The 27276-nt window shown below is 40.7% G+C and overlaps 1 protein-coding gene across 1 annotated transcript; it reads left to right on the top strand.

Annotated features, from left to right (window-relative positions):
* Window positions 1-1273: 1273 nt before the first annotated feature.
* LOC115768472 (tyrosine-protein phosphatase corkscrew) lies at window positions 1274-27276 on the top strand. The gene is made up of 12 exons (XM_030713047.1): window positions 1274-1364; window positions 2130-2317; window positions 2394-2520; window positions 21330-21492; window positions 23209-23388; window positions 23470-23587; window positions 23675-24588; window positions 24668-24758; window positions 25230-25419; window positions 25490-25886; window positions 25990-26016; window positions 26072-27276. The coding sequence occupies exons 1-12, from the start codon at window positions 1351-1353 to the stop codon at window positions 26198-26200; spliced, it is 2538 nt and encodes an 845-aa protein (XP_030568907.1). The 5' UTR covers window positions 1274-1350; the 3' UTR covers window positions 26201-27276.

The raw sequence follows: 27276 nt of genomic DNA, 5'->3' as shown, positions 1-27276 counted from the left end.
AACTACAAACACAAAGCATAAACAGTCCAAAAAAAAAACAACAAGAACAACATTTATATCATGTTTCACATCTCACATACAACAAACAAAACAAATCACAAACTAAAAGAGAGAATTTTGTTAACTTCGGCTAACCGAAGATTGCATACACTTTTTTCGAAGGCTACTTTATCGACGATCTGATCTTTTTGGGGCAATTTCGTAGGCGTGTGCACCACAATTAATGCAAATCTTAGGTACCTTTGATAAACGAAAACGAAAACAAAAAGAAAAAAGAAATAAACAAATTAAATAAAATATGCATTCATACCAAAACTTACCTAAACTTGAAAAACAATCTACAAAATATAACTGCATAAATGTTTACGATTCATATACTAAATTTATATATACATATTAAAAGATATATAGATATATATATGAGCGCGCTTTATTAAGAAAAACAACAAATATTTACTTAAATGCAAATTTCAATGGCAAACTTTTTTTTTTTAGGTGTCAAAAAATTCAAAAATGAAATAAAAAAATAATAACTAAATACGTAAATCAAGCGAACGTGTTTGTAAATTTAATTGAAGTCCATGTTAAAATTGAAAGCAAGGCGTGAATATTATATTTATTTGATAAATTAATAAAAACCAAAAAGCCAGAGAAAGAAATAATTAAAAACCAACGCAAATAAGATGCATTATATATATACATATATACATATATATGTATATATAAATATATATATATATGTATATGTATATATGCAATGCAATGCTCTATATACAAAAGGAAAACAACTTTTAAATTGCTTAAATAAAAACCAAAATTACAAAAGCCAACAAAACTCTTGTCTCCATTTCCAATTGGAACTTACAACAACAAATTATATATCTCTCAATGTTGTCCCATAAAGGCACGGCCCAGTGGCAGTTACAAAAGTTATCGACCAGCTGCCACATTTCAAATGGTGACTGAAAGTGGCCATTGTTGTGCATTATTATTTGTAAACTAGTGAATGGTAAGGAGCGTAACGTTCATACATATTTATATTTATCAAAATTGTATTGCTTAGTTAATGTGTAACAATTGTTTTAACGAATCGCGCATTGTTTTTGGCCAGTGTGTACACGCTATTTGCAGCTGACAGCCAACATCGATAGCTGGCTGATTGGCATCGATAGCAATCGTGCTCGATAGCTCCCATCACTACGTCAACTAGCCTTGCCTATCCATAGTTTTTTTTTTTGTATCCAAACAGTAAAAATAAGTTTAAGCAAAAGCATATACACATAAGTTTAGTTTTTTTTTTTCGTTAAGTGTAAATTTTATTTATTTTTTAAGTGCGCGTTTAATAAGAAAATGTCATCGCGAAGGTAAATCCAATAGGAAAAACGACAATGTACACACACACACGAACACACGCAAGCACACGCACACACACACTGTCAACACATATGTACCATACACACACATACACTAACACACACCAACACACACACACACGCACACATTCCCGTACACGCACACACACATACACATAGATACACTCTGGGTCTATTTACATATGTATAAGTATATACAAAAAAAAAAAAATCAAAAAGCAAAGCAGCGAGAAAAAAAAGAAACAACAACATTGAGATAAAAAAGTGCAACAAAGTGCTGTGCAGTAAATTGACCCCCGCAAACACTGCCCCACCCCGCCTGCCGGCTCACAATTTGCAAAAGTATCGGTTGCGCTACAGCTACAGCTACAGCTACAGCTGTTGCTGTCTGCCACCTCTGTTGCTGCTGCTGCCGCTGCCGCTGCCGCTGCCGTCGCCACCGCCGCTGTTGCTACTGTCACGTTACGGCAGCGGTACTCGCAGCGGATGCAGGGTGGCGGGGGCGTGGCAAGGCAGGTGGCTGGGTCAAAAGCGTTTGCTGCCTTTGCGGGCCACCTTTTGTGTTGTACCATATTAAAGATGTGCTCCCGATAGCGCGACTCACGCAGCTGTATATTGTAGTAGAACTTATATATTCGTGACACGAATATTCACAATGCTCTAAGATGTCTGCCTTGCACTGACACGCACACATACAGACACTCACACATGAACTGTTTTATTTGGTGCTTATATGGTTCTCTGCACGTCTTACAGATGGTTCCACCCAACGATATCGGGCATCGAAGCTGAAAAATTATTACAGGAACAGGGCTACGACGGTTCATATTTAGCGCGTCTATCATCTTCAAATCCGGGCGCATTCACGCTTTCCGTGCGTCGTGGCAACGAGGTAACACACATCAAAATCCAAAACAATGGTGATTTCTTCGATCTTTATGGCGGTAAGTGTCGAAACTACAAGACCAATAACAATAGCATTGCAACAAGTACAAACAACTATTTCTCTACCTGTTACAGGTGAAAAGTTCGCCACATTGCCGGAGCTGGTACAATACTACAGTGAAAATGGGGAGCTGAAGGAGAAAAATGGCCAGGCCATTGAGCTGAAGCAGGCGCTCATTTGTGCCGAGCCCACGACGGAAAGGTAAGTGCATCCGCATCCCGTACCTGGCAGACCCCAAGCCAGATGCCCTAACAGCGCAGCATCAACAACAGCTGCAGCGGTTAACAGCTGCTTATGTTTACATTATGTTATCAATATACATACGTAGCGCAGCTGATGTCGCCATGCTGTCTATTATACAAATGTATGTATGTGCATGCACAATACATACACGTGTATGCGTGTGTGCATGTGTATGTGCATGCATGTGCGCATGTATTTTTGTATGTATGCGTAATATGCATATATATCTATGCTTTCGCTCACAATTTATTTGACCCATTTCTAAATACACTTTTACTCGAGTGTTTTACAATTTTGCAATGAAATTCGCAACAAAATGTCATATGCTTGATATACGTCATGCATCGGGTCTATTTATACCAGACTCTTAGCTTCTATTTGGATATATGCTTATATTTGCGAAGTACTGAATTGCATTGATTATTTGACTGATCATTCCTCTGGCAATTGTATGATATTGAGATCAGACAAGCAATAAGACGAATCTATAAAAACTCTTATAATGATAGATTTTTGAGGTCGCAGATATGTGTCTATGCCTTACACATATCGTTCCAAATTTATAATAACCGTTGTAGAAGTATACAATTCGTAAATGTTAAATATTGAATAAATCTTATTTCAAATCCCTGGCTAAAATGATATTCCCATAAAAATCAGTTTGGTTTCAACAGAGCAATAGGAAATTCAAAGTCAACTTTCAATCTATTGTAGGCATGTGTCCAGAAATTTATGATCTTTGGCAAGCATTTGGGTCGAATATTTTATGTGAGCATGTATTTTTGCCCTTTAAAAATGTCTGAATGATGTTCAATACGGTTGTGAAAAGCAGGACATTCGGAATTCGCCAAAACATAACCTCAATAAACGAAAGCAGAGCAAACATGCCGCTGAACAGTTAAACTTTCTTCTTTTGTGCTTTTTGTGCAAGTTTTTGATTAAACAATCTATTGGCACAATCAATTCGACACGTTGCTTCGCAAATAATCAAAATTAATAAGCTTTACGCAAATTGTTGTTGCAAATTTTGCTGAGCGTCAGAGAGCATACGCGCGATCGCACGCGACATGCACGACGCACGACGCACGACGCACGACGCACGCAAGAGACGTGCTGTCTGCGGCGTTAACAGTGCGTGCGCAGCATTAACAGTGCACTGTAAGTGCTCATGCAAAGGATCTGTTACTTAACAGTTGTATGTTCTCAGCGGTAGGCGGTTAAGTGTGAATTTAATAAATGCGATTTAATGCAGAAACAAAGAAATATGTATGCGCAGATATATATATATATATATAGTATATAAGTATGTGTATGAACACCTACCAGACATTGCCCATAAATGCGTTGCATTGTTGTGGCTGGTGCTGTTATTGCTTTTTTGCAGCCCACACGGACACAGAGAAAAGTAATTTTTTCTTATTTATTGCTTATTAACATTTTTTTTGTCTGACTGTCAAATATTTTATTACCACTCAGCGTGGCTCTCTCTCTCTGTCTCTCTCTCGCTCTCTCACGCGCGCTCTCTCACGCGCGATCTCTCTTTGTTAAATGCGTTTCCAATTTATTGTGTGCATTGTTGTTGTTGTTGCCGTTTTCCGCATCCTAACGGTCAGCCACCTTTTGCGCCACGCCCACTGACTTTGACCGTCTGCCTCTTTGGCTAATTTCGTTTGGGGCACTTAAAAATATACCCAACTGGCAAATTTCAACTGGAAACTGGAAATCAAAAATCATTTGTTTGCCGCGCGCTTTTTAACTGTGTTAAGTGCGCGCAGCTCTGACGCGTAACTGCTGCTCCCTTCGCACACACACGCGCGCGCACTGAGCTCCCCCTGCCGCCACGCTCCGCTCAACCCCGCCAGCGCAATCCACACCCAAATGCAATTTTTGGCATTGTGACGTTCTGTGGGTCGAATTATTCGATATGTTGTTGATTCTTTGGTTATTTATAATTTTTATTAAATTTTTTTTTGTTTTTTTTTTTTTTTAATTTAGCCAGCGCATAATTTTTGGCGTACCTTATTTATAAGCGGCGAAAAAAGTAGCTTGTGTAATAATAACCATCTGCGCGTACATCTCATTTTGATTTGCGCCCTTAACTGATCTCATTACGTCGATATCGGCCGTCAGTCGCACGTGACGCTCTTCCAACTGACGTCGGAATTTGCTTTTGAATTCCTCTAAAATAAGTTAAAAGCCAGTACGGACAGCTTTCAGGTTTTATTCAGACCGTTTGTTCTTCCTTGTTAGCGTAAGCTTTTGGCTTGGAGCAGCTTTTAGATTAATGGCTAGCTTAAGCCTCAACATTTGGCAATCAGCATTGGATAGAGCTTTCTTGGCGCTTTTCTAGCTCGAGCAAGCTTTCAGCTGATACCAGCTTTCAGTTCATTTTAAGCCTCATCAACAAGCCCTGAAAACGAGTAAAGCAAGCTTTAAGTTGCCGTCAGCTATAAATTTTGCTTCGCATGTTCAACTTAAAGCTTTATAATTTTTTTAAAAGCTTTCAAATCAGAGTTCTCTAAGCTGACATTGAGCTTAGCTCCAGCTCCCTTTATGATCTAGTCTTAAAAAATATGAAAGATAAGCTTTAAGCTAGCATTAGCTTTAAGTTCAGCTTCGCATGTTCATTTGCTCTTTAGATAAAGCTTTGCTCGTTTTCCGAGAGCTTTCAAGTAAGAGTTCTCTAAGGGCTTCCAGCTCACATGTAGGCTCTAGCCTTAAAAAAGAAAGATAGGCTTTAAGCGGACATTGGCTTTCGGTTTTTATGTAGCTTTATTCCAAGCTTCAGTCCAAGCAATCAAAAAGAAAATAATATCAATAATTGCCCAGAGCTTTAAGCTCTATCTCCGTCTCCCACGCACTGTCTTGTAGCTTGCTTTGTACAGTTTTTTTGTTTGTTTATAAATGTCGAGTCTTTTATTACCTTTCCATTAGAGCAAAAAAAAAACCTTTGTGCGTTTTTAAAGGTGATGTAATCAAAAGAACCGAACCCATCAAATTCGGCTCGTGGGGACTCACAGGTTGCCCAAATGCCTTTGATCCTGAACGTCTTATTTATATATTTTATGCGATGATGATGCAAATATTCTGAACGCTCCTCCATTCGATTCAGGCTCGTAAAACTCCAGATGCAAAGTGCACGAAATGTGCTCTAATGTGATGCCTATCGCACCATCTACATGATTGCGGCTTTCAGCTCATTTCAATTTAGTTCAACTCTCCTTTTATCATCCCATAAAATGATGAACTATCTCTTAAGCTTTGTGTAATTGCCCCAGATACCAATATCTGTCTTTCAATTATTTCATTAAATAGAAGGAAGCAGGCTTTGGGATTGTTTAACAATCGTTTTTATTAAAGCACAAATTGTATGGTTCTTTTTTGAAATATATTTACTAGCTTCTACTTTCCTTGGCTAGGAAAAGGTGTTAATTTGGCAGCACTTTTTATGATGCTCTATAAAAATTTCAAGAGGTAAGCAAGGGTATCGATAGTTTTTAGACCATCGATAGCTATCGATTTGCAGATAAAAGTTTACTGATCGCATTTCGAAGCCTTTAACTGCCAAAGAAAGCAAATCATTTTTGAAGCAATAGCTTCCACACAATCGATAAATATCGATCTTAAGATGTGCCTTATTTCGAAATGTATAAGTGCCAAAGATAGCAAATCGATAATTATCGATTTTTAGACGGGGTATTTTGGACATTTCGAAAATTTTAGGAGCCAATGGCAGCAAATATATTTTGAAGCAACAGCCTTGGGCTGATTGCTCGATAACATCATCGATAACTATCGATTTGCAGTTTTGGTTCTTTGGCCAAACTTTTAATTCGAAAGCATTTTTGGAGCTGTAGCCTTGGGCTTGACATATTTAGAAGAAGGACAAATACCAAAGTTATTCAAGATAGTTTTTGCTTCGATATATTTTACACTTGCTTATCGATTATATAGAAGATAAATCGATAATAATAATGATAATAATATGCAATATAGAAATTAGCCTGCAATAGTTGATCCTTGAAGATGTTTAACTTGACTGTCTGGAGCTATTCAATTATTGGCTTAGGCTGTGTGTGCTTTACAATCGCATTGAATATCAATCTTTCTTGACCTTTGACCTCTGAACAATAGGAACAACAACAGCAACAAATCCGTTCTGAAGCAAATCAACTGTAACGCAATTTGCAATTAATTTGTTGTTGTTGTTATATTTAATAGTTGCAATTAAATGTGCTAATTGTTAATTGCAGCTTACTTTCTTCAAGTATATGTATCTGTATCTGTATATATGTATATATCCATATTTATAGGTGTTTGTAGCTCTATGAAGCGCTCGAGGGTCGACATTTACTGTGAATCTGACAATAATCAATTAGGCTTTCAATTTGTTTTGTTGCGTTGCGTTTTGTGTGGCGTGTTGGGCAATGGGTCGCTTATCGTAAACACCTGTAACCCCCGCTATATACACCCCCCCCCCCCCCCCCTCCCTCTGCACCCCTTCTAAACTGCCCCTATGCGGCAGTGTGTGTGTAAGTGCTTGAAATGCTAAATGTTTTTCAATTTTCGCCATTAAGACAAGCCTACAAATGCCTTATAAATTATGCCGGGCACGTTGACAGCTTCGTAATCGTAATCGCACATACAACTATATATACATATATATGTGTACATATAGTTGTCTGTCTATAGCTTTGGCTCTGCCTGTGTATCCGTATCTGCGTATTGAAATCTGTATCTGTAGCTGCGACAGCTCAAAGTGTCTATGTACTTATATTGCTGCTTAAATCGTGTTCAGATGCCATATTATTCCGATGCTGGCAACTGCCTACACTTGAGCTCACACATTTAACACACATCTCTGCCCCCGTCACGCCCGGTCACGCCTACCCGCCCTCTCTATAGTTGTGGTGCGTGCCCGTAGTCACATAGACCACTTTGTCGTTTTACATACTGACATCCTGATCGGGCACTCAACTTAAACGCTTTGCATTTTTTGTCATATATATAGAACACATTTTTTTTTTAGGCCATTTAACTGTCACATTTCAGATTCGATCACATGTTCCGCAGCTCGTTCGATTTGGTTCCAAAGCTTCGCATGGAAATCCTGCTGGTTCCGAAATGGCGCAGTTCTCCCTGCCAAAAGTAGTTCCCCTCGCCACGTGAATGCAAATGCTGAAACGATCTGATTGTTAAATGTTAACTGCCGATCTAACTGGCGATTGACATGACACTTTAAGTGCATAGAACATGATGTTTGTGTTTTATAACGATCTTCTACTCGATGTGATCTTGATCTTCAAAACGCAATTAACATCTTGTGCTATCAGATCTGTGAATAGATATATATATATATATCACCTTGTGTTTAGTTTATCCAGGGAATTACCATAGTTTCTTTCGATGACGATGTCGTTGTTCGGCTCTCAGTATAATAAATCAAAATTAAATCTAGTGAAAAGGCAAAATACAAGCATGCACAAATTAGAATTGGGCACAGTTTTACAGTTTAGGGTACAAAGTGTATATTTTTGCAGTTAATTTTCGAATAAAATTTAACTGGAATTTAAATGAAACTTAAAATTCAAATTTGTCGTTAAGTAAGGATATCATCGGCACGCCGAGCTTTAATACCCTTGCGGAAAACAGAATATTTTGCCATTTAAGAATTTACTTTTCGCCCGATCCATGATATAGCTATGTTCCGATAATGATAAGATTTTGTATACACATGGAGAGCATAGTTTGATCAAAATATCTTGGAAAAACAAGAAATGCTTTTCATACTAGAACCTACTTATCGATCGATTCTCCCTATATGTGAGCAATCTGATATGTGAGGATTATTGTTAAACTAATAAATGCCGAGTTAAGTTCAGATATGAACCTATATATATTAGTAGCCCGATCCGTTCGGCTCCGACAGACGTACTGTCTGCAACAGTAAGACGGAGCTATGCAAACTTTCAAGACGATTGCTTTAAAACTGAGAGACAGACGGATAGATGGACAGATGGTCGGACTCTGCTGTTGATGCTGATCTGGAGAATATATACTATATGGGTTCACAGATGTCTCCTTCAAAATTATATTATATCCTCGATAAGTGTTTAAAAATGTGAATCTTTAGTTAAACTCAAAGCTAAATCTTAATAATATTCTATTGAGAGCTTAGGTTGGCTGAGCGTGCGTTAGGCTTCGTTTTAGACTTTCTCTCTCGTCGGAAGTGGTTGAGAATTATAAGGAAAAATGGCGTAGCAACAAGTCAATTCGCCTCCCTTCTTATCAATTCTTTTATTCAACCAACTCAATCGAATTGAACTTGTTGTTTGGTCATGAGATTGATGTAACTTTCTGGCTGATTTTTGAAAATGTGCTTCCCCGGGACAGGTGCAATTGCGATTGTGATTATCGCCTGAGAAGTCGAATGCGTGCGCACGAACCTCGAAACAGTTAGATGTTTGGCTATGAGTCTTGTTATATGGACGGAGACGGAGACGTGTATAAAGTGTATCCTAAATGGCTCGGCCATACAATTAAAAGCGCACGGCACGAACGTGCGGCTAACCGCAAATGGACAACTGGACAAAGACGACTGGCCCAGGGGTGCAGGGGGGGGGGGGGCGTATCGGGTGGTCAGGCGGACATGTGCATGATTACTGATTCAGGTAAATCCCTCACACGAATTCGGTACGGAAAAACGTGCGATCATTGGCGAAAGGTTGTCCTCCAGCACATTGAATAGAATAATAGGAACTCGGAGACCCGGAAGAGAAAGCAAATGTGCCGGCAACATTTTTGTATTAATGCTCACTCTCCCACTCGCAGTTGGCATCTTTCTCTCTCGCCCGGAGAGCTGACCTGGTTTACATTCACTACGTAATCCATTGTGGGCACGTACACCCACAAATATCTCGTATGCATATGGTCGAGCTAGTTGTTAATAATAGTTGTCTCTGAACAGGCCCATAATTCATAGTAAGATAATGAGAAAAAATACGCAATAATACTAAACTTCTAAAGCTTAACTGCCTCACATAGCTCATACCCTGTACACATATCGAAAACAAACAAAAAAATACTGTTCGAAAAGTGTGTACAAAATTACAGGCTGCAAACCCATCGGGCTGTGATGAACGGGCGTGTCGAACGAGTCAAAATTCGCTTGTGCAAATCAAGCTGGGGCTCTAGAGTAGCTAAAACTGGAAACAAATGGTATGCAACTGTTTCTATGCCATAGATCAAGTCCCCTTCAAACGTTGTATATTGCCCAAAAAACCTACTATGTATAGGAAAAGTTATAAATATCATGGGATACATAATACTAATCAAATAAAAACTCAATCTAGGTCTAGGGCTAACCAGGCATTTGTATATCGCATATCGATATACCCTACATAGATTATATATACTTAGTCTATGTGCTTTATGGCTATTTATAGGTTACCCCCAATAAATGTACATCCTCTATATTGAATAGCGCCCCTTAAATTACAAAAATTTCCCAAAAATGTGGAAGCTTTAATGAAACGACATAACATACAGTACAGGGTAGTTGGTAGTCCCGCCTGCTTGGCTTAGCACATTGATTTGCGAGATGTTGAGTCATCGGGCGCAGACATGCATTGATTCACAATGTTTATGCAAAATATGCTCAGTATGTGTGAATGTGACTCACACAATGGCGACTTAAAGCTCACTTAAAGCTCACTCAAGCTTATGCTGGCGCACTGCTCTATCTCTCTTTTGATTAGCTGCAAGCAGTTAACTGCTTGGTAAGCCTCTCTATTCAAGTCTCACAGTTGCAGTTTCAGATTTAGTCTGTTACCTTACCCTGAACCTGACTAGCGCTTGCTTTGGGCCCGTTTAACAGCGGCTAATAACCCCAGTCCCCAGGCCAGTTGCACGCCCAGCTGCGTCCCCGGCCCACAGGCGCCTCAATGCCAAGTCCCACTAAACAGCGGACTCCAGAGTCTCAGATAACGTGCTATATATGCACATGCCTATAAACAATTGGTAATTGGGGACTGGTAGCTGGCAGCTGGGCAACGGGGCACTTGGTGGATAGACGGGTGGATACGGGCTACGGGTTACGGGGAGCGCGGACCGGAGACCCGGGCTATGGGCAACCGAATGCGTCGCATAGTTTCGCGGCGCGCATATTAAATGCCGACATTTGCGCACAATATGAAAATGTTATTAAACAATAAATTATGTTTATTTGTTTTCTTTTTTATGTGATCGTTTCTATACCCTGGCAAATGAGCAGGGCTTTGGACATTTCGATTACAGGTAGCTCTGAGAACCAAAAATAAAGAGCTGAGTCGATTTTCATATTCCAGATTATTTTTAGTTTCATTTTTATATTTACTTCGCCAGAATGTAAATAAAGTTATTTAGAAGCGCACTGATCTGACATCAGATACAGTTACAGGGTATCTGCCAGTCGTGGCCCTTCGCTCATATCACACTTGCTTAATTTTGGCTCGTGTTGTTGTTGTCGCTCGTCGTGTCCAAATGCGATCGCCGTGTTTTATGTATGGTACTTATTATTATTAACATTATTTTTATTATTATTATTATTATAATTGTTATGGTAGTTGTTGTTGTTGTTGTTGCCGTTTTTTTACTATTATGATTTTGCATAGCTTCTGCCTTTGGGCAACATTTCGGGGCAAGCGAAGGTCGTCGCTTGGGTTCTCTTAAATGGAACTGATTAAATGTATGACAGAACCTTTAACACTCGAACAGAGGCATGTGTGTATGCGTGGGCCTTGCAACTGCCTTGCAACTGCCTTGTAACTGCCTTGTAAATATCAACTATATGTTATCAACAAATCAGCTGAGAATTCGAAAAAGTCAGATATGCCCAAGCAAGTATCCAATAATATAGACTAGACTAGAATTATTATAGTTAATATATATAAGCTAATGTTGCGAATTCTAGTCTATATTATTGGATACTTAGGCCCTTGCAAGTTCTATCAATGACGCACCTGGCCAGCTCATCTTGCTAGGATAACAACGAATTGTTTATGTTTATTAGAATATTTCCATTCGGCCGGCTTAGACTTTACACGTTCTTTATGACATATTCTGAAACTTGAAATAGATGTAAGTTGACTGCTTTTTTTTTTGTTTTGTTTTTTTTTTTTTATTATTATTATCTTTTACACAATATTGAAGCGGATTAATGCGATTTGTTATTGTTGTTCTCGACTTTGAAACATTTCTGTTTGACGTTGTTCCAACGAAATTCGATGATGAGCCGATCGCAACCAAATGGTTTGTCATCGCTTACAACCCCCACGGTGCAGACCTCCCCCCCTCCCTTTCCGGTTGCTGGAGCTTCGAATGGGACTTGGACTTGGGCTGGGGCTGTGCCTGTGCCTGGGGCTGTCGCACGTCGTCATGAGATCTCGGCGCAACCAAAATTGGCTGCCAAATATGCGCAGCACGTTCGCCTCTGACGTCTGCGCCTGCGCCATAGTAGAAGAGTTGCTCTGTCTCTGTCTCTCTCGTATAATAACCTGCCAGCTCATCTTTCTCTCTCTCTCTCTCTCTCTCTCTCTCTCTCTCTCTCTCTCTCTCTTTCTCTCTCTGTGTGTGTTTCGCTTGCTCGCAACAACAAAATCCCCAAAGACGCAACACGAAAAATTGCCCGCATTGTTATTCGGTTTCAATTTCATTTCCGGTGGCAGGTAACTGGCGGCGCTTACACGCTGCTATACCATCTACATTATGACCATATACATACACGAACACACACACACACACACAAAGAGACACACTCACAGAAAATATACTTAAAGGCGAATTCGGGTTCTGATTCATGTGTCTGCTGACATGTTGTCAGATCGAACGCGTAGCATTCAAATAGCTGTTAACTAAGTACAGTAAAAATGTCGCATATGTAAGCAGTTTAGTTATGTTAGTCACCGCCGCCCGCCAACGCCAAAGCCAAAGCCGAAGGCAACGCCTGCGTCGGCGCCGGCGCCTGCGACTGCCAACGCCAACGTAAAAGTAAAAGTGCCTTCGCCTGGATATGATGGGCAACTTTCAAACGGTTCTTGCTCACACACACACACACACGCATACATAGCCAAATGCTTTCACAGTGCCGATCATGTGAGCTGCTGAGGCTATGCACTTTCAAATAGTTCGGATTTGTCAAGCAGTGCAAGCCAAGCAGCTACAAAAACAACAGCAAGGGCAAAGGCTCATGCGCAACAGCAACGAGCGCAGCAGCGGACGCAGCAGCAGCAACAGCAGCACAACAATAACAAAAAACGCGCGCTGACGCCAACGCCCCCACAAAGAAGGCAACGTCTGTGATTACATTTACGTTAACATGTTATGGACCAAGCTTGAGACGAGCTTGTGTTTTTTTTTGTTTCTTCGTATTTTGTTGTTGCTTGTAATCCCAGCCCGGCTCGGGTCGGCTTTTGTGCATTTAAAACAAAAAGCGCCGCACGCAGTCAGGCAACATTCATTCATGCACGAGCACACGATCTGAGCGCTTAGAACAGCGGCAGAGCGCAAAAGCAAGCAAAAGAGACAACAACAGCAATAACAAGAAGAGCAACAGCGACGACGACGACGTCGACGACGAGAGCAGCAGTAGCAGTAGCCGTAGCAGCAGCAACAGCAGCAGCGACGACGACGACGACGAGGCGTATACGACGCAAACGACAGACTTGAGCAAAAAGCTTAGCACTTGGCTGCTGGAGCTTCATTCTTGAGTTGCGGTTCAGCGGCTAAACAACACGAAAGTGTGTGCAAAAAAAAAACACACATATAACATAAAACTAAAAAAAAGAAGCACGCGCTTCAAGCAGTGCAAGCAGACAACGGCAGTCGGCAAGCAGTGGAGTAGTGCGTGGGCGAATGTTTTAATTGCAATTTTGTGCAAAATACAAACAAAAGAACAAAGAAATTTGTCAATTAACTTATATATATATATATATATATATATATATATATATATATATATACATTGATAAAATTATATTGAATACGCGATAAACTATTATGCCTTCGGCCGCATTCGTTTTGGAGCATTTGATTGCGGCACAAGCGCGACTGGACGACGAGGCAGCAACGGCAGTGGCTAAGCTGGCAACAACAACAACAACAACAACAGCAGCAACAACAACAACATCAACAACAATAATAAAAACAAAGTTAGCCAAAGAGAAGAAATTGCTGTCGGTCTTAAAGAAATTTGTGCAATAAAAAACAAGAAACATTTTAAATATATGCAAAGCATTTAATTTTCTTATTAGAACCAAAAACAACAACAACATCAACAACAACTTGTTGTTTTTATACAAAGTGTATGTGTGTGCGCCGTGTTCGCCAAGCTAGTTGTTACATAAAACAACAATAACAACAATATTAAGAGCTTAAGCACATAACGCGTTTTTTCCAACGTTAAAGTTTTCGCAATTTGTTGCGTTTTTTTTTTGTTTTTTTTTTTTTGTGTGTTTTTGTATTTATTTATTGCATTTTTGTTAAATGTTTTTTTATGGTTGTTTAGACAGCAAACAAGTGTTGAGAAAGTTGTCAATGCAAGTGCACTAAATCAAACAAACAAACTTCATTCAATTAAACAACAACAAAAACAACAACAACAACAAGAACAACAGCAACAAAATGCTATTCAACAAGTGTCTCGAGAAACTGTCCAATTCGCTGGGACATGTTGTTCATAACAAGCTGCAGGAGAAGCAGGTCTACAACAGCAACAACAGCAACGACAACAGCAACGACAACGACAACAACAACAACAACAACAGTGTGTACAACAAGCAGCGCAACTTTGAGTACGAGCGCGCCATACAGGCGCACTATGGCAACGGCAGGACGCGCAGCCACACTAAGTCCAAGGCCAGCAAAGGTCACAAGTCAAAGGCAACGGCCGCAACAACACCAACAACAACAGCAACAATAACAACGACAACAAACACAGGCGAGTGCAAAAATTGCATGAGCAACGATGAGCTGGCCATGATCATCAGAGGTGTTGCCCACAACAACAACAACAACAACAACAACAACAACAGCAACAACAGCAACAACAACAACAAGCACAAATACAACAGCCGGGCGCACAGACGTCGCCCCAGCACCTACATAGGCGCCTCCTCTAGCTGCTCCTCGACGGAGTCGCTGCACCTGCAGCTGGCCATGGCGCCGCGCGGCAGCAACAGCAGCAGCGGCAGCAGCAGCAGCAATAATAGCAGCGACGGCCACGCCTATTCATCGTATCCGGTAACGCCCACATCGTGGTCAGCATCGCCGCCCAGCTTTGGTCAAAGCTTTGGCGGCTCCAGCGGCACACTGGCGCTCCTGGCGGCCATGCGTGTGCAACTCTACGGCTACACGTAAGTCACAATAGCGAAAAGAGACGCGCGAAAAATGAAAAGCGCACGCGTTTTAAGTCGCGCGCGCGTTATACACACTTTTTAATTTTTTTTATAATTAAGTGATATTTTGTTTGGTTTTTTTGCTGTTGTTGGCCTGAAGCTGTTTGAGGCGCGTGCGAGCCACAAATTAATAATTGTTGTTGTTGTAGTTGTCGCTTTCCCATTAACAACAATCTAACAACAACAACAACAACAACAACAACAACGAGAACAACGAGAACGCGAACAACAAATTGTCATGTGCCTAAAATTGCCACGCAAATGAGCAAATATTTAAGCTAAACATTAAAATGAGTGGGGCTGGTGACATTCTAATAGATAGATATGTGTGACACACACACACACACACACACACACACACACACACACACACACACACTTAAATACACATATATACATATCTATAGATACATATATGGCAGCTGGAAGTAAACAAACGCCTGCGCACAGATTTGCTGCTTTCTTGTTTATATTTATGATTTGAATGGCTTTCAATATGATTGACAACCAGATTTTGAGTTTACTTTTCAAAAAAAAACAAAAATACTCTCTAGTGCAGAGGCGGGCCTTCAAGTGGGCATGCCCCCTGCCTGAATTACAAGCATTACAGGGTATTCCTTTTAGAATCATGTATTCTTAGCCTGCAAATAGATAGTCTGAGTCTTCTATAAACTATTGACTAATTTGCAAAGAATCTCTTTAAAGTTTCTTTCTTGTCAAAAGTCTCTGCTCTAATCCTTCCTAATGTCATTCAATCTGATCTTCCATCTGCCTATTATGATCTGCTAATATTCTTACATTTGATGCACATTATTTGGCAACTGACTCAACTGAGCCCTAAATCCAACTATTTGCTTACATTTTGTGCCTATCAATCAATTTGATTGACAATCAATTGTTGCTCAATCAGTAAGCAAACTTATAGACGAATTCTTTGCCTAGTGCTTGGCCTACAGGGCATCTGCTCGTCTTTCCTTGTTGTTCTTTTCTTTTTTTTTTTTTTTTGTAATCTTTTCATTTCTTATTGATTTTTGCATTTAGAGGCTGCGTGCTGCGACGAACTTCTAATAAAATAATCCTAGGCATTTAAATAGCTGAGCACACAAGCGGGTATATAAATCAGATACAAACAGCACGTACCGGGAACTCTATCTGTCTGTCGCAGGCTTAACAAGCCCCCATCCCCCCCCCCCCCCCCCTTCCATCCCTTAGCCCCTCTCGCCTGCTCTAACATTCTTCTGTGCTGTGCAAACTTATTGCTTATCTGTTTGTTTGCCAATCCCAACCACAGATGTCGCTTTCAACTCTTTGCGCTGTCTCGTCTCGTCGCTGTTTGTGTTAATCACACACACACACACACACACACACGTGTGTGTGGAAACTCTTTTGCATTAGATAAAAAAGAACATCACTTGATACAGTTAGTGGCAGGTATTTATGGCATTATTAACCCACATTCTCGCTTGCTTTAGATATGCGAAAAAAAAAATATATATACATTTTTCTTTAAGCAATTTTCAAAGAAAACTTTTTAAAAAATTCTTTAAACGTCTTGCGCTTTTCTTTGACATACACACAGTTAAACTGTCGCCTCCATGGTCACTTTTTATCCAGTACTGTACAGACATTCTTTGGCATTATGCTAACCTCCATCTAGTTAGGTCTTGGCCCACATTCACCTGTATTTCGGCTCAATATGAATTTCCGATAGAATCTGCAGTTTCTACATTGCATTTTTGCCAACTAAAATAACAACTATTTTCACCTCCATGGTCACTTTTATTCTACATTAGAAAGTGTAATAAGTATTTATCGATAGATTCTCTTTGCGCATAATTATCGATTCTATTATTTTTTGATATAATTGTTGTGTTGCCCCAAATAGAAAACGTACACTTTTCACCTCCATTTCCACCTTTATTTCACACAAAGAAATCGCATTTAAAACTATTTATCGATAGATTTTTGTCACGATAATTATCGTTTCTTCTAACACCTCCATAGTCACTTTATGGCGCTTCCGTTAACGCCATCATTTAATCAAACGAACAGTTTTATCACACACACACACACACCCCCCCCCCCCCCCCCCCCCCCCCCACACACACACACACACACTCAGTGGGTCATTTCGCTGTTTACCGTTAGAGTGCGGCTTGTCCCAATTAACAGTGCACACAGTGTGCCCAACCTAATGCCAACAGCCCTCCTTCTAACTCCCCACCCTCCATTCTCCCCCCTTCCCCCCTTCCCCCCTTCCCACCTTGGCTGGTTTTCCTTGACAGCCTCAAGTGCAGTCTGTCAAATGTAAATTGTTTTACATTTTGTTAAGTAACTACGCGAATTTTTAATGGTTGCGCATTGTGTTTTCCTTTCGTTTATTTATTTTTATTATTATTATTATTTTAATTTTTGTTTTTCGTTTGCATATTTCCGTTAAATGCATTGCAAAACAGGGTTCTACTTGTTGTTGTTGCTTTTATATGATTTTGCTAAGCAAATAAATAAATGTTTTAATTTGCGCAAAAACAAAAAAACAAATTTAATGAGCTTCTTTTTTTTTTGTCGTTTTGTGTTTCATTTATCTTGGGCTAGCCCCACGATTTGTGTACTCTAGCGGGTTCACCGAGCTGCGAGTACAACTCGGAGAGATGTTTACCCATAAAAACGCACAAGGAGGGGTATATTGGCCGAAGGGTTCGTTATTGTTTTTTGCCATTTCCATTTGCATAATATCGATTAATATAAGTTATAAAAGATTGCTTGAACTTGTCTTCAAAGTGCGAACCTTGATTGTCATTTCTGAGAGCTGAACATTCAAAATGAATAATGATCGGATCATAAGCACCGAAGTGAAAATATATATAATATAGAAATGCCTGTTCATATGTAGATGTGTCGATGTTAAGAGGTTTGCCTGGGCATAGGGTATCCGCTAGTCGGGCACTGCTCGCTTTTCTTTTTTGCTGCGCTATGGCATGCCATGGAATCAGTTTTAATGCCTGCCTTATTTGTAAAGGGGCATTAAATTTACGAGCTTACAGCCTGCACTTGAAATGGAAATTGCCTACAGCGAGAACAGACCACCCAACCCCCCAACCCCCCAACCCCCCAGCCCCACTACCTCCCCCTCTCGGTAGCTAGTACAGTCGACACAAAGATATGTCCAGCCTTCAGCTTCCAGTTGTCAGATTTCAGATTTCTTGACTCGCAGCTCGTTTCGCAGGTGCGTTGGCACACAAAATTATCAACTTGTGACAAATGTTAATTTATGCGTTGTACGATATATTTGTTTATACAAAATATACACACACACATATATATATATATGTGTGTATGTACATAATTATGTGAATATATATTTTTGCGCTGAGCTGTTTGTTGACCTTTTTGATAGCGTTTCATGAATGGCCAACAGGTTCAGCTTTAAGATAAGCTTGAGATACAATTGCCGTGCAGTTGCTTCCTGTGCGTAATTGTAACTGTAATAATGCAACGTCAATGGCTGCACAAAGCACGACTTGCAGATGCCCTATAAAATGCGACAGCTGCGAAATGATTATACATATTCACTCCAGACCATATAAATATGTCAACTTAATACACGCCAGGCAAATAGCCAGGTCTTGGCCAGAAGTTGCCATTAGACTGGCCCTCTTTTACAGGGTATACATGCAGTTTGACAACAGTCTGTGCGGCCAAAAACAAACTCGATGAAAGTCACCAAATAAAAAAAAGAGATTTTATTAAAGTGAAAAGTAATTGCAGCTGCGAAATAAAACAGTTATGCGCTTAAGGCAGCTGCTTTAGACAACAGTTGACCAGGAATAAAAGCTATACCAGATACAATAAAAGTCGACACTAAGAAAGGTGCTAATTGCTCTGTTGACTGTTGACTGGCTGCTGCTGCTGCTGTTGGCGGCTGCCCCAAAAGCCAAGTCGATTGTGTTGAATCACAGTGCAAAAAAAAAAACAGAGAACAGAGAGCAAAACAGCAAAAAACAAGAAATTTAAATAATGCGCAGTCACATATGCACACATACATACATAGTATATATACATATATATATATATATATACATGTAGATATATAGATGTATATATGTACATATAGCTATAGATATACTATATGGTCAACAGACATTAGAGATTGTTGAAGTATGAATCCTCTGTAAATTACGCACCAGAGAGTTGCCAGAAATTCCGCTCGCTGACAGAAAGCTGACTGCTCTCGCACTATTAGCCAGTGTTGCGCAAGTGCTTAGCATGCATTCGTGTTATGTTTCATTTAAATTTGAGAAACATGCAATAAATCGCAAAAACAATGCCAACATGACAACTCAAGTCTATTAAGTTAATTGTTTGGATGAGCTTGCAATTTGCCTGGAAAAATACGACTGGAAAAGCAAAACTATCGTTAATCGAACTATCGACAGTGTCGATTCAATGCCATTTCCGGTGCTAAAAATAACACAAACATGACGAACTCTTATCACTATCATTCCGGCCGTAACACCTTGAATATGTAACGATCAGGCATTGAAGTGCACGATATACATGTACACACACACATATATATACATATATATATATATAGATCTAATGTAAAGTCAATTATTTGTATGAGCTATAAATAGCACTTGCGGAAGATAGAATCGATAAACGATCGTTAGAGAGAGGGGGAAATGGGGGTTTATTGAAAGGGAGGGGGGGCTCAATCTCTACATAAATATGCATGCATGCATACGCTCTTATACATAAGGCATGAGTTGGCAGCCGGCAGTGTTTTATGATAACTATGACCCCAAAATCAATAAAAACCATGAGAGAACAAGCGGGCAGTTAAATTGAAACCGGCTTAAGGACAACTGCGATTGATTTGTGTGCTTATTTTGTGTGTGTGCGTGTGTGTGTGTGTGCCTCTCCTCTGCTCGATTTACGAGATGCCGTCGAACTCTACAAGTGCTAAAAACTAGATGACGTTGACTCCAGCCATAGCAACTACAACTGATTCAACTAACTGAAACTGAAACCGAAACTGAAACTTAAATGTCTGCCCAGCTCTATTCGGTTCTGTTCTATTCTGTACTGTTTTGCTCGCATTCAAATTCAAAGCAAGTTTTTTGAGTTAGTGTTATTTATGCAAATGAGAAGCGCTGCGAGCCAAAACAAATTTCAAAGCCAATTCAAGCAACAAAACAAAACAAAATAACAAATCCGAAGGTGTCAGAACCACAGCTGAAAAGAGATACTCTGTAAACTGTCTTGTGACTGGCTCAAATTAGTGGGCATAACTAGTTTATAAAACGTAAAACCAAGCACACGAAAAACATCAACAAAAATTAACTCATCTTAAAAATTGTATTTGTATTTGAAATAAGTCAAAATTAAACTTTGGGCAGATGGAAAGCAACAAAAGCGTGGCAACAATTAATTATTTGCGAATGTTCTGCGTAAGCCGAATGCGAGACTGCCCGATGCGGCAGCTACCCTGTTTTTACAGAGCACTTCAGGCAAGACAACGCCTGGTACTGCTTGCCCGCTGCACTGCTTGGCGCTATCGGCGCCAAATGTCAAGCAGTGCATTTGAAATAGCTTTCAATTAGACGTCGCCAGCAACAGCAACAACTTTTTGATGGCTCTTGCTTTCTGTGTCAACTGTTTAAGGCTGTTGCTTACATATATGCACATTTATATATATATATATATAAATATATATGTATATGTGTGTACTTACTTATTTATATATAAGCACACTTATTTAGTCTATGTCCATGTCCAACTGGCCTGGCCAGGCGACAACGTTAAAGCCTTATACGTTAGCTCAAAGCAACAGCAACAACTTGCACTTTTCTCGTTGTTGTTGTCGTTGTTGCTGTTGTTGCTGTTGCTGTTGCTGTTTGCCTTGCATTTGTCTGTTTTCTTCGCATTTTGCTGGTGTTGTGCATTTTTGTGCTCGTATGCGATGCGATTCAATTCGATTTGTATTCGTTTCTGTTTCTGTTTTCGTTTTCGTGTATTCGTGTTTGATTTCCTACTGGTTGCTCGTCGCTGTTGTCGGCATCGTTTTGAGTTGTTGCTGTCATTTAGCACACATGCCTGCAATTTGTGCAGTTCATAGTCGCATTTCAAGCGCGCACGTACAACGAAAGACAGCCGGCCAGCTACCGAGTCAGTCCAGCGGGAGTCAGTCAGTCGCTTAGTTGCAGTCGGAAACATCTGCTGAAGCTAAATATACGCGTAACTATACAAATTGATAATGCCTACTAAATAAATATATAACTATGCTTATATGTTTTTACTTAATACTCAAATCAAATATTTATCTCATTGCAGATGGTTTCACGGCAATCTTTCTGGCAAAGAAGCTGAAAAATTGATATTGGAGCGTGGCAAGAATGGTTCATTTCTCGTGCGTGAATCTCAAAGTAAACCTGGTGATTTTGTCCTATCCGTGCGTACAGACGACAAAGTGACGCATGTCATGATTAGATGGCAGGTAAGTGCCAAAACTTGACAGCAGCTCGACCTGCTGCCCCAAGAGCTGTTCTTACTAATAGTGGCCAATAGCGAATGCAAATGCAAATCGATTTGTGTGCTCGACAACAACTACTAACTAAGCAGCAGAAACAACAACAATAATAGCCAAGACAAGTAATGTAAGCGACGACTGACTGGCCGTAAAGTTCCTCATCGCTTGACCTTGAATTAGTTGTGTGTAGCTGCATATATACATGTATATATCTATATATGTATACAGGCAGGCATGTGTCAGCGGCATGTGTGCGTTTTGAGTCTGTGTGTGTGTGCTGTAAATTCACTTAGAAGTGTTTACATATTTGGTTATTGTCATCACATTTCAATAATTTTGTTTCACACTTATTTTGAGCTGGTGGCGTATGCGTAATATTCAAATAAAATGCTTTAATGCATGCACTGCTTGGCCCTAGGCAGGCAACTGCCAAGTCTCCGCTATTCAAGGAGCTGCCAAAAATGTTGCTGCTACAGCGCACTGCTTGCCAACAGGCTGGCAACTGTTAAGTCTCTGTTATATTACTCTAATCAGACAATGTTTTTAACAGACTTAAATTACTGATCTACTTTATTATCCTGTCAATATATTTGCAGCATTTTGACCACTCGCTCAGTTAGCCTCAGTTAGTTGCCTTGATTAACTGCTGACAGTTGAAATGATTATATATGTAGAAATTCCCAATTCATTTGTGGGACTTACATGCTTTTAAACAATACAATGCATGCATTTTAGCAAACATATCTTTAACCAGTCATGATTTATTTTTTCATAGTAATCTTTTCTTATCGGGGACTTACAGCTAACCAAAATTATTTAATTTATTTATAGAAACTTCAAAACTAATATAGGAATGGGATTTTTTATATTTTGCTCCCCCTAAACATGACAATCCCATATATTTGTCAATTTGTTGACTTCTAAACAGCATATTTATTGTAACTACCGTAAATCCCCACAAAAATTATTTATTGTTGTTTCTGTTTCTGTTGCTGTTGCTGTGGCTGTGGCTGCGGCTGTTGCTATTTGACGCCATTTGGAATAATGCGATTTACATGACCGGTTGGGCTTTACTTCAATTTGACATTGCGGTCACGTTTGCACTTTTATTAGCTAATTGTGTAGCGTTTTTCAATTTCGATTTTATTGCTACAGTTCAAGTTGCTAGCGACTACCCTAGAATTAGGCAGCCAGCTAAGGGTATGCTGTTGTTTCTTGAAATTTTCCAGGCAGTTAATTGCATTTGAGTAGACGCTTGAAAGTTGACAGCATTTTTTCGTTAAACATTTATTTGGCAGCTGAAAGAGCTTTGACAGGAACTTAACAAAGCGTGCTTTAGGAGTTACAGTATATTTTAATATTTGCTTTACATTAAAGTTGTTTAAATATAAATTTATAGAATATTAAAATTTTATACATGTGTACATCTATATGCTTTGCATCCATTTGTATACATTAAAGTCATAAATTCTCAGTAGTCGCGTGTCGGCTGTAATTTTTAGTAGAATGTATTTATTGGCTCTTCGATCGATAGTTATTTGTCATTAGCATGCATTTAACATTGAGACTGTTAGTTAACATGCCATGTTAGCCAACATCGTCAGTGCACTGCTTTCTTGACATTTAAGCATTAATTGGATGTGACAACTGCTTTCAACTGATTTTTCACATTATCTGTTGCAGGATAAAAAGTACGACGTTGGCGGTGGTGAATCGTTTGCAACTCTCTCGGAACTGATCGAGCACTACAAACGCCATCCAATGGTGGAGACTTGCGGCACAGTGGTGCATTTGCGCCAACCATTTAATGCGACGCGAATAACAGCCGCTGGCATCAATGCACGAGTTGAACAGCTGGTAAAGGTAAGTCAAATAGGGAATCTGTAAATAACAGAAAGCAGGATCGAAACTAACGTAACTTCACCTCCTCCTCCTTCACGGCAGGGCGGTTTCTGGGAGGAGTTCGAGTCGCTGCAACAGGACAGTCGTGACACATTCTCGCGCCACGAGGGCTACAAGGATGAGAATCGGCTAAAGAATCGCTACCGCAACATATTGCCCTGTAAGCAAGTGCCCCATTCACGCTGTAGATACATGTTTGTTAACGATTCTCGTATTCCTCATTTCCCATTACCCATTCCACTTGCAGACGATCACACGCGCGTCAAGCTGCAGGATGTGGAGCGCAGTGCACCGGGCGCCGAGTACATAAACGCCAACTATATACGTTTACCCACCGATGGCGATCTCTATAACATGAGCAGCTCCTCGGAGAGCCTCAATAGCACGGTTGCCGCGTGTCCGGCCTGCACCGCAGCCCAAACGCAACGCAATTGCCCCAATTGCCATCTGCTGAACAAGACGTGTGTCAAGTGCGCGGTCAAATCGGCCACGCTGCCCACGAACTGTGCCACCTGCAATCGCAAATCGGATTCGCTGAGCAAACACAAGCGCAGCGAATCGATGTCAGCCTCGGCGAACGCGTCTGCAGCGGGCACTGGACCGGGAACGCCGACCGCCGCTGGGAACACATCGGCAGCGGCGGCTCTCAATGGCTGCCTGGCTGTGCTGCTGAAGAAGCACTGCGGAGACGCCTCGCCGCCGCCATCGACAACGTCTTCATGCAGCGGCCCCTTGACGGGCTCGCTGCTGAATGGCGAGGGAAATCAGTTCAAGACGTATATCGCGACCCAGGGCTGCTTGGCCAACACGAAGACGGACTTCTGGAACATGATCTGGCAGGAGAATACGCGCGTCATTGTCATGACCACCAAGGAAATCGAGCGCGGCAAGACCAAGTGCGAACGCTATTGGCCCGATGAGGGGCAATGCAAGCAATTCGGTCATGCCAAGGTGCACTGCATCAAGGAGAACTCTACCAATGATTATACGCTGCGCGAGTTTCTCTTCTCGTGGCGCGACAAGCCCGAGCGACGCATCTACCACTATCATTTCCAAGTGTGGCCCGATCACGGCGTGCCTGCTGATCCCGGCTGTGTGCTCAACTTCCTGCAGGATGTCAACACCAAACAGAGCAGTCTGGCCCAGGCCGGCGAGAAGCCGGTAAGTAACAAAATATACAATCAAATCATTTTCATTATCGAAACTCACTCTCTCTCTCTCCGTTTCTCTTCCTTTTTAGGGTCCCATTTGTGTGCACTGCTCGGCGGGCATCGGACGCACAGGCACATTTATTGTGATCGACATGATTCTGGATCAGATAGTGCGTAACGGTAAGCAGTATATAGCATAACAGCCACTTTAACAGCTTTATGTCTCCCATTAACATTGACTGCTTTATTAACAACATAGACAACATAACATAGATCTGTTTATGTTAATTTTTGTTGTATATAAGCAGCTAAGAAGGCTTATATAACAGGCTTTAGTTGCTGCATAACGTCTGCTACAGCGGCTTAACATCATGCTGTTAGCAGCGATGAGAGTACGATAAATGTGAAAGACATTTACTTTACTTTTAAAGGGTAGGGACAGCAAGACATCTGCTAACATAATGTGTGCTAACATAATGTGTAATGTTAGTTATCACTAACAGCTGGTAAATGGTTAAAGGCAATATAAGAATGTTAGCGGAGCTGTTAGGAATTGACTAATAGAATAATAATGAAAACCATCTTACAGTACTTTCTACTCTATACTTTATATAGATTTATCTAACATATATATACTATTAATATTTACAGGCTTGGACACTGAAATCGATATCCAACGCACAATTCAAATGGTGCGTTCGCAGCGCTCGGGCATGGTGCAGACAGAGGCCCAGTACAAGTTCGTCTACTACGCGGTGCAGCATTACATTCAGACCCTGATCGCGCGCAAGCGGGCCGAGGAGCAAAGCCTCCAGGTTGGCCGCGAGTACACCAACATCAAGTAAGTGCTCTGGTGTGTGTGTGTGTGTGCGTGTGTGTTGCGGTAATATTAACAGCAATTCCTCTTTCAGGTATACCGGCGAAATTGGCAATGATTCACAAAGATCTCCACTACCACCAGCAATTTCTAATCTAAGTTTAGTATCGTGTAAGTCAGCAGTTGCGGAACCGTTGACTGCCGCAGCAGCAGCAGCAGCAGCAGCAAATGCGGGCAATAAGCATGCCGCCAAGCTGCAGCCACCATTGCCGCCGCTGGGCGCCAGCAACAACAACAACAGCAGCGGCAATAGCGGCAGCTACTGCAGCAGCAGCAGCACAACACAACACAATGGCGTCGTCAGCAGCAGCAGCAGCAACAACTGCAGCAGCGGCAGCGGCAGCGGCAACAGCAGCAATGTCAACGGCAATGGCAAAATTCTCGGCAACGGCAGCAACATGCGCAAGTCAAATTTTTACAGCGATTCGCTGGCAGCGCTTAAGCTGCAGCAGCAACAGTTGCACGACGCAGCAACAGCAGCAGCAGCAGCAGCATTAGCATCAGCAGCTGCGCCAGCAGCAACAGCGACCGCAGCATCATCAGCAGCAGCAGCAGCAGCAGGTAAGCAGAAGCAGGTCTTGGGCCGGCCAGGTGGTTTACTCAAGTTGCTCACCAGTCCCATCATCTTTCAGCCAAATACAAAAACATTCCCAAAGACATGAACAGTCTGAGGCAGCCGCACGCTGCCTATGTTGCTGCTGCGCCAGCGCTGCCGCCGCCGCCGACGCCGCCGCGCAAGACATGACAAATGAATTTCTAAATATGCGCACTGTCATTTTCGATATGCAGCTGCATTTGACATACACACATACGCACGCACGCACGCACGTACGCACGCACGCACGCATTCACGCTTCTCCTTATTCTTCTCCTACTTCTTACCCAACCTGTTTCTGAAGAGCGCAAATAACGATTTCTAAACTCTTATTTTTTTTTTTATTTTAAAATCCCACACAAATTTACCTATATTTTTAAATATCCCAATTGTTTGGCCGTTGTTGTGTGTCCTATTGTTTTTAAATGCGTCTATATATATATATATTTAATTTAATTTTATTGGTACTTTTTTTTTTTGTGTATTTATGTCTCGCTTTAAATTGTAAGTGTCCCCCTACCACCACCACCACCACCCCCTTCCCCCTCAGCCATGTTTGTATGTAGTTGTTAAAACAAAAACAAAAACAAAAGCAAAGAAAAAGAAAATGAAATTTGTAACTGGGCTGCAGCAGCACCAGACTAAAAGCTGATCTATAAAATAATCGATCATATTCGATCGATGATCCATGATCTATAATCATGATATAATACCGGCCACACGAAAGCCGGAGCATATTGTTTTAGTGTTGTAAGTGTTGATAAACGAAAAGAAAAAGAAAAAGAAAAAATTTAAAGAAAATAAAAGCGTTGATTGTGATTCAAATAACGGCGTCAAACGGAACAGAATGAGAACAGAGAACAGAGAACCGAAATAGAACAGAAAATAGAACAGATTAGCCTAGTATAACAGACCATGCATAGAACAGAATAGCGGCAAGCGCATAAGAAATCAATTTGAAGGCAATGTATACACACACACACACAGACACAGTCTCACGCATGCACACACATGCAAACACGAACAACACTTATTGAAGCAACAAAAAGCAACTCTGTCAAATATGCCTTGTCTGAAAAGATATATAGTAAATAATTTTTTAATATTGATAATGATAAAAGCGTATGCTTAAATGTATGCAACTAGTTTAAGAAGATTATGTGCAAAAATAGTTGCATTGGCAACGTTTATTGTTAACCCATTTTTAAATTGTCAAAATCTACCCA

This window comes from Drosophila novamexicana, unplaced genomic scaffold, assembly GCF_003285875.2.
Source record: "Drosophila novamexicana strain 15010-1031.04,08,12 unplaced genomic scaffold, DnovRS2.1 tig00001810-arrow-arrow-pilon, whole genome shotgun sequence".
Taxonomy (NCBI): Eukaryota; Metazoa; Arthropoda; class Insecta; order Diptera; family Drosophilidae; genus Drosophila; species Drosophila novamexicana.
The sequence above is the reverse complement of the archived record's forward strand: the minus strand, read 5'-3'. Positions and strand labels throughout refer to the sequence as shown.

Bases quoted from the DNA above. Each gene is read 5' to 3' on its own strand.
- LOC115768472 (XM_030713047.1), top strand. The intron at 23,389-23,469 runs GTAAGTCAAATA...CCTTCACGGCAG, and splicing joins GAGTTGAACAGCTGGTAAAG to GGCGGTTTCTGGGAGGAGTT. The intron at 24,759-25,229 runs GTAAGCAGTATA...TAATATTTACAG, and splicing joins GGATCAGATAGTGCGTAACG to GCTTGGACACTGAAATCGAT.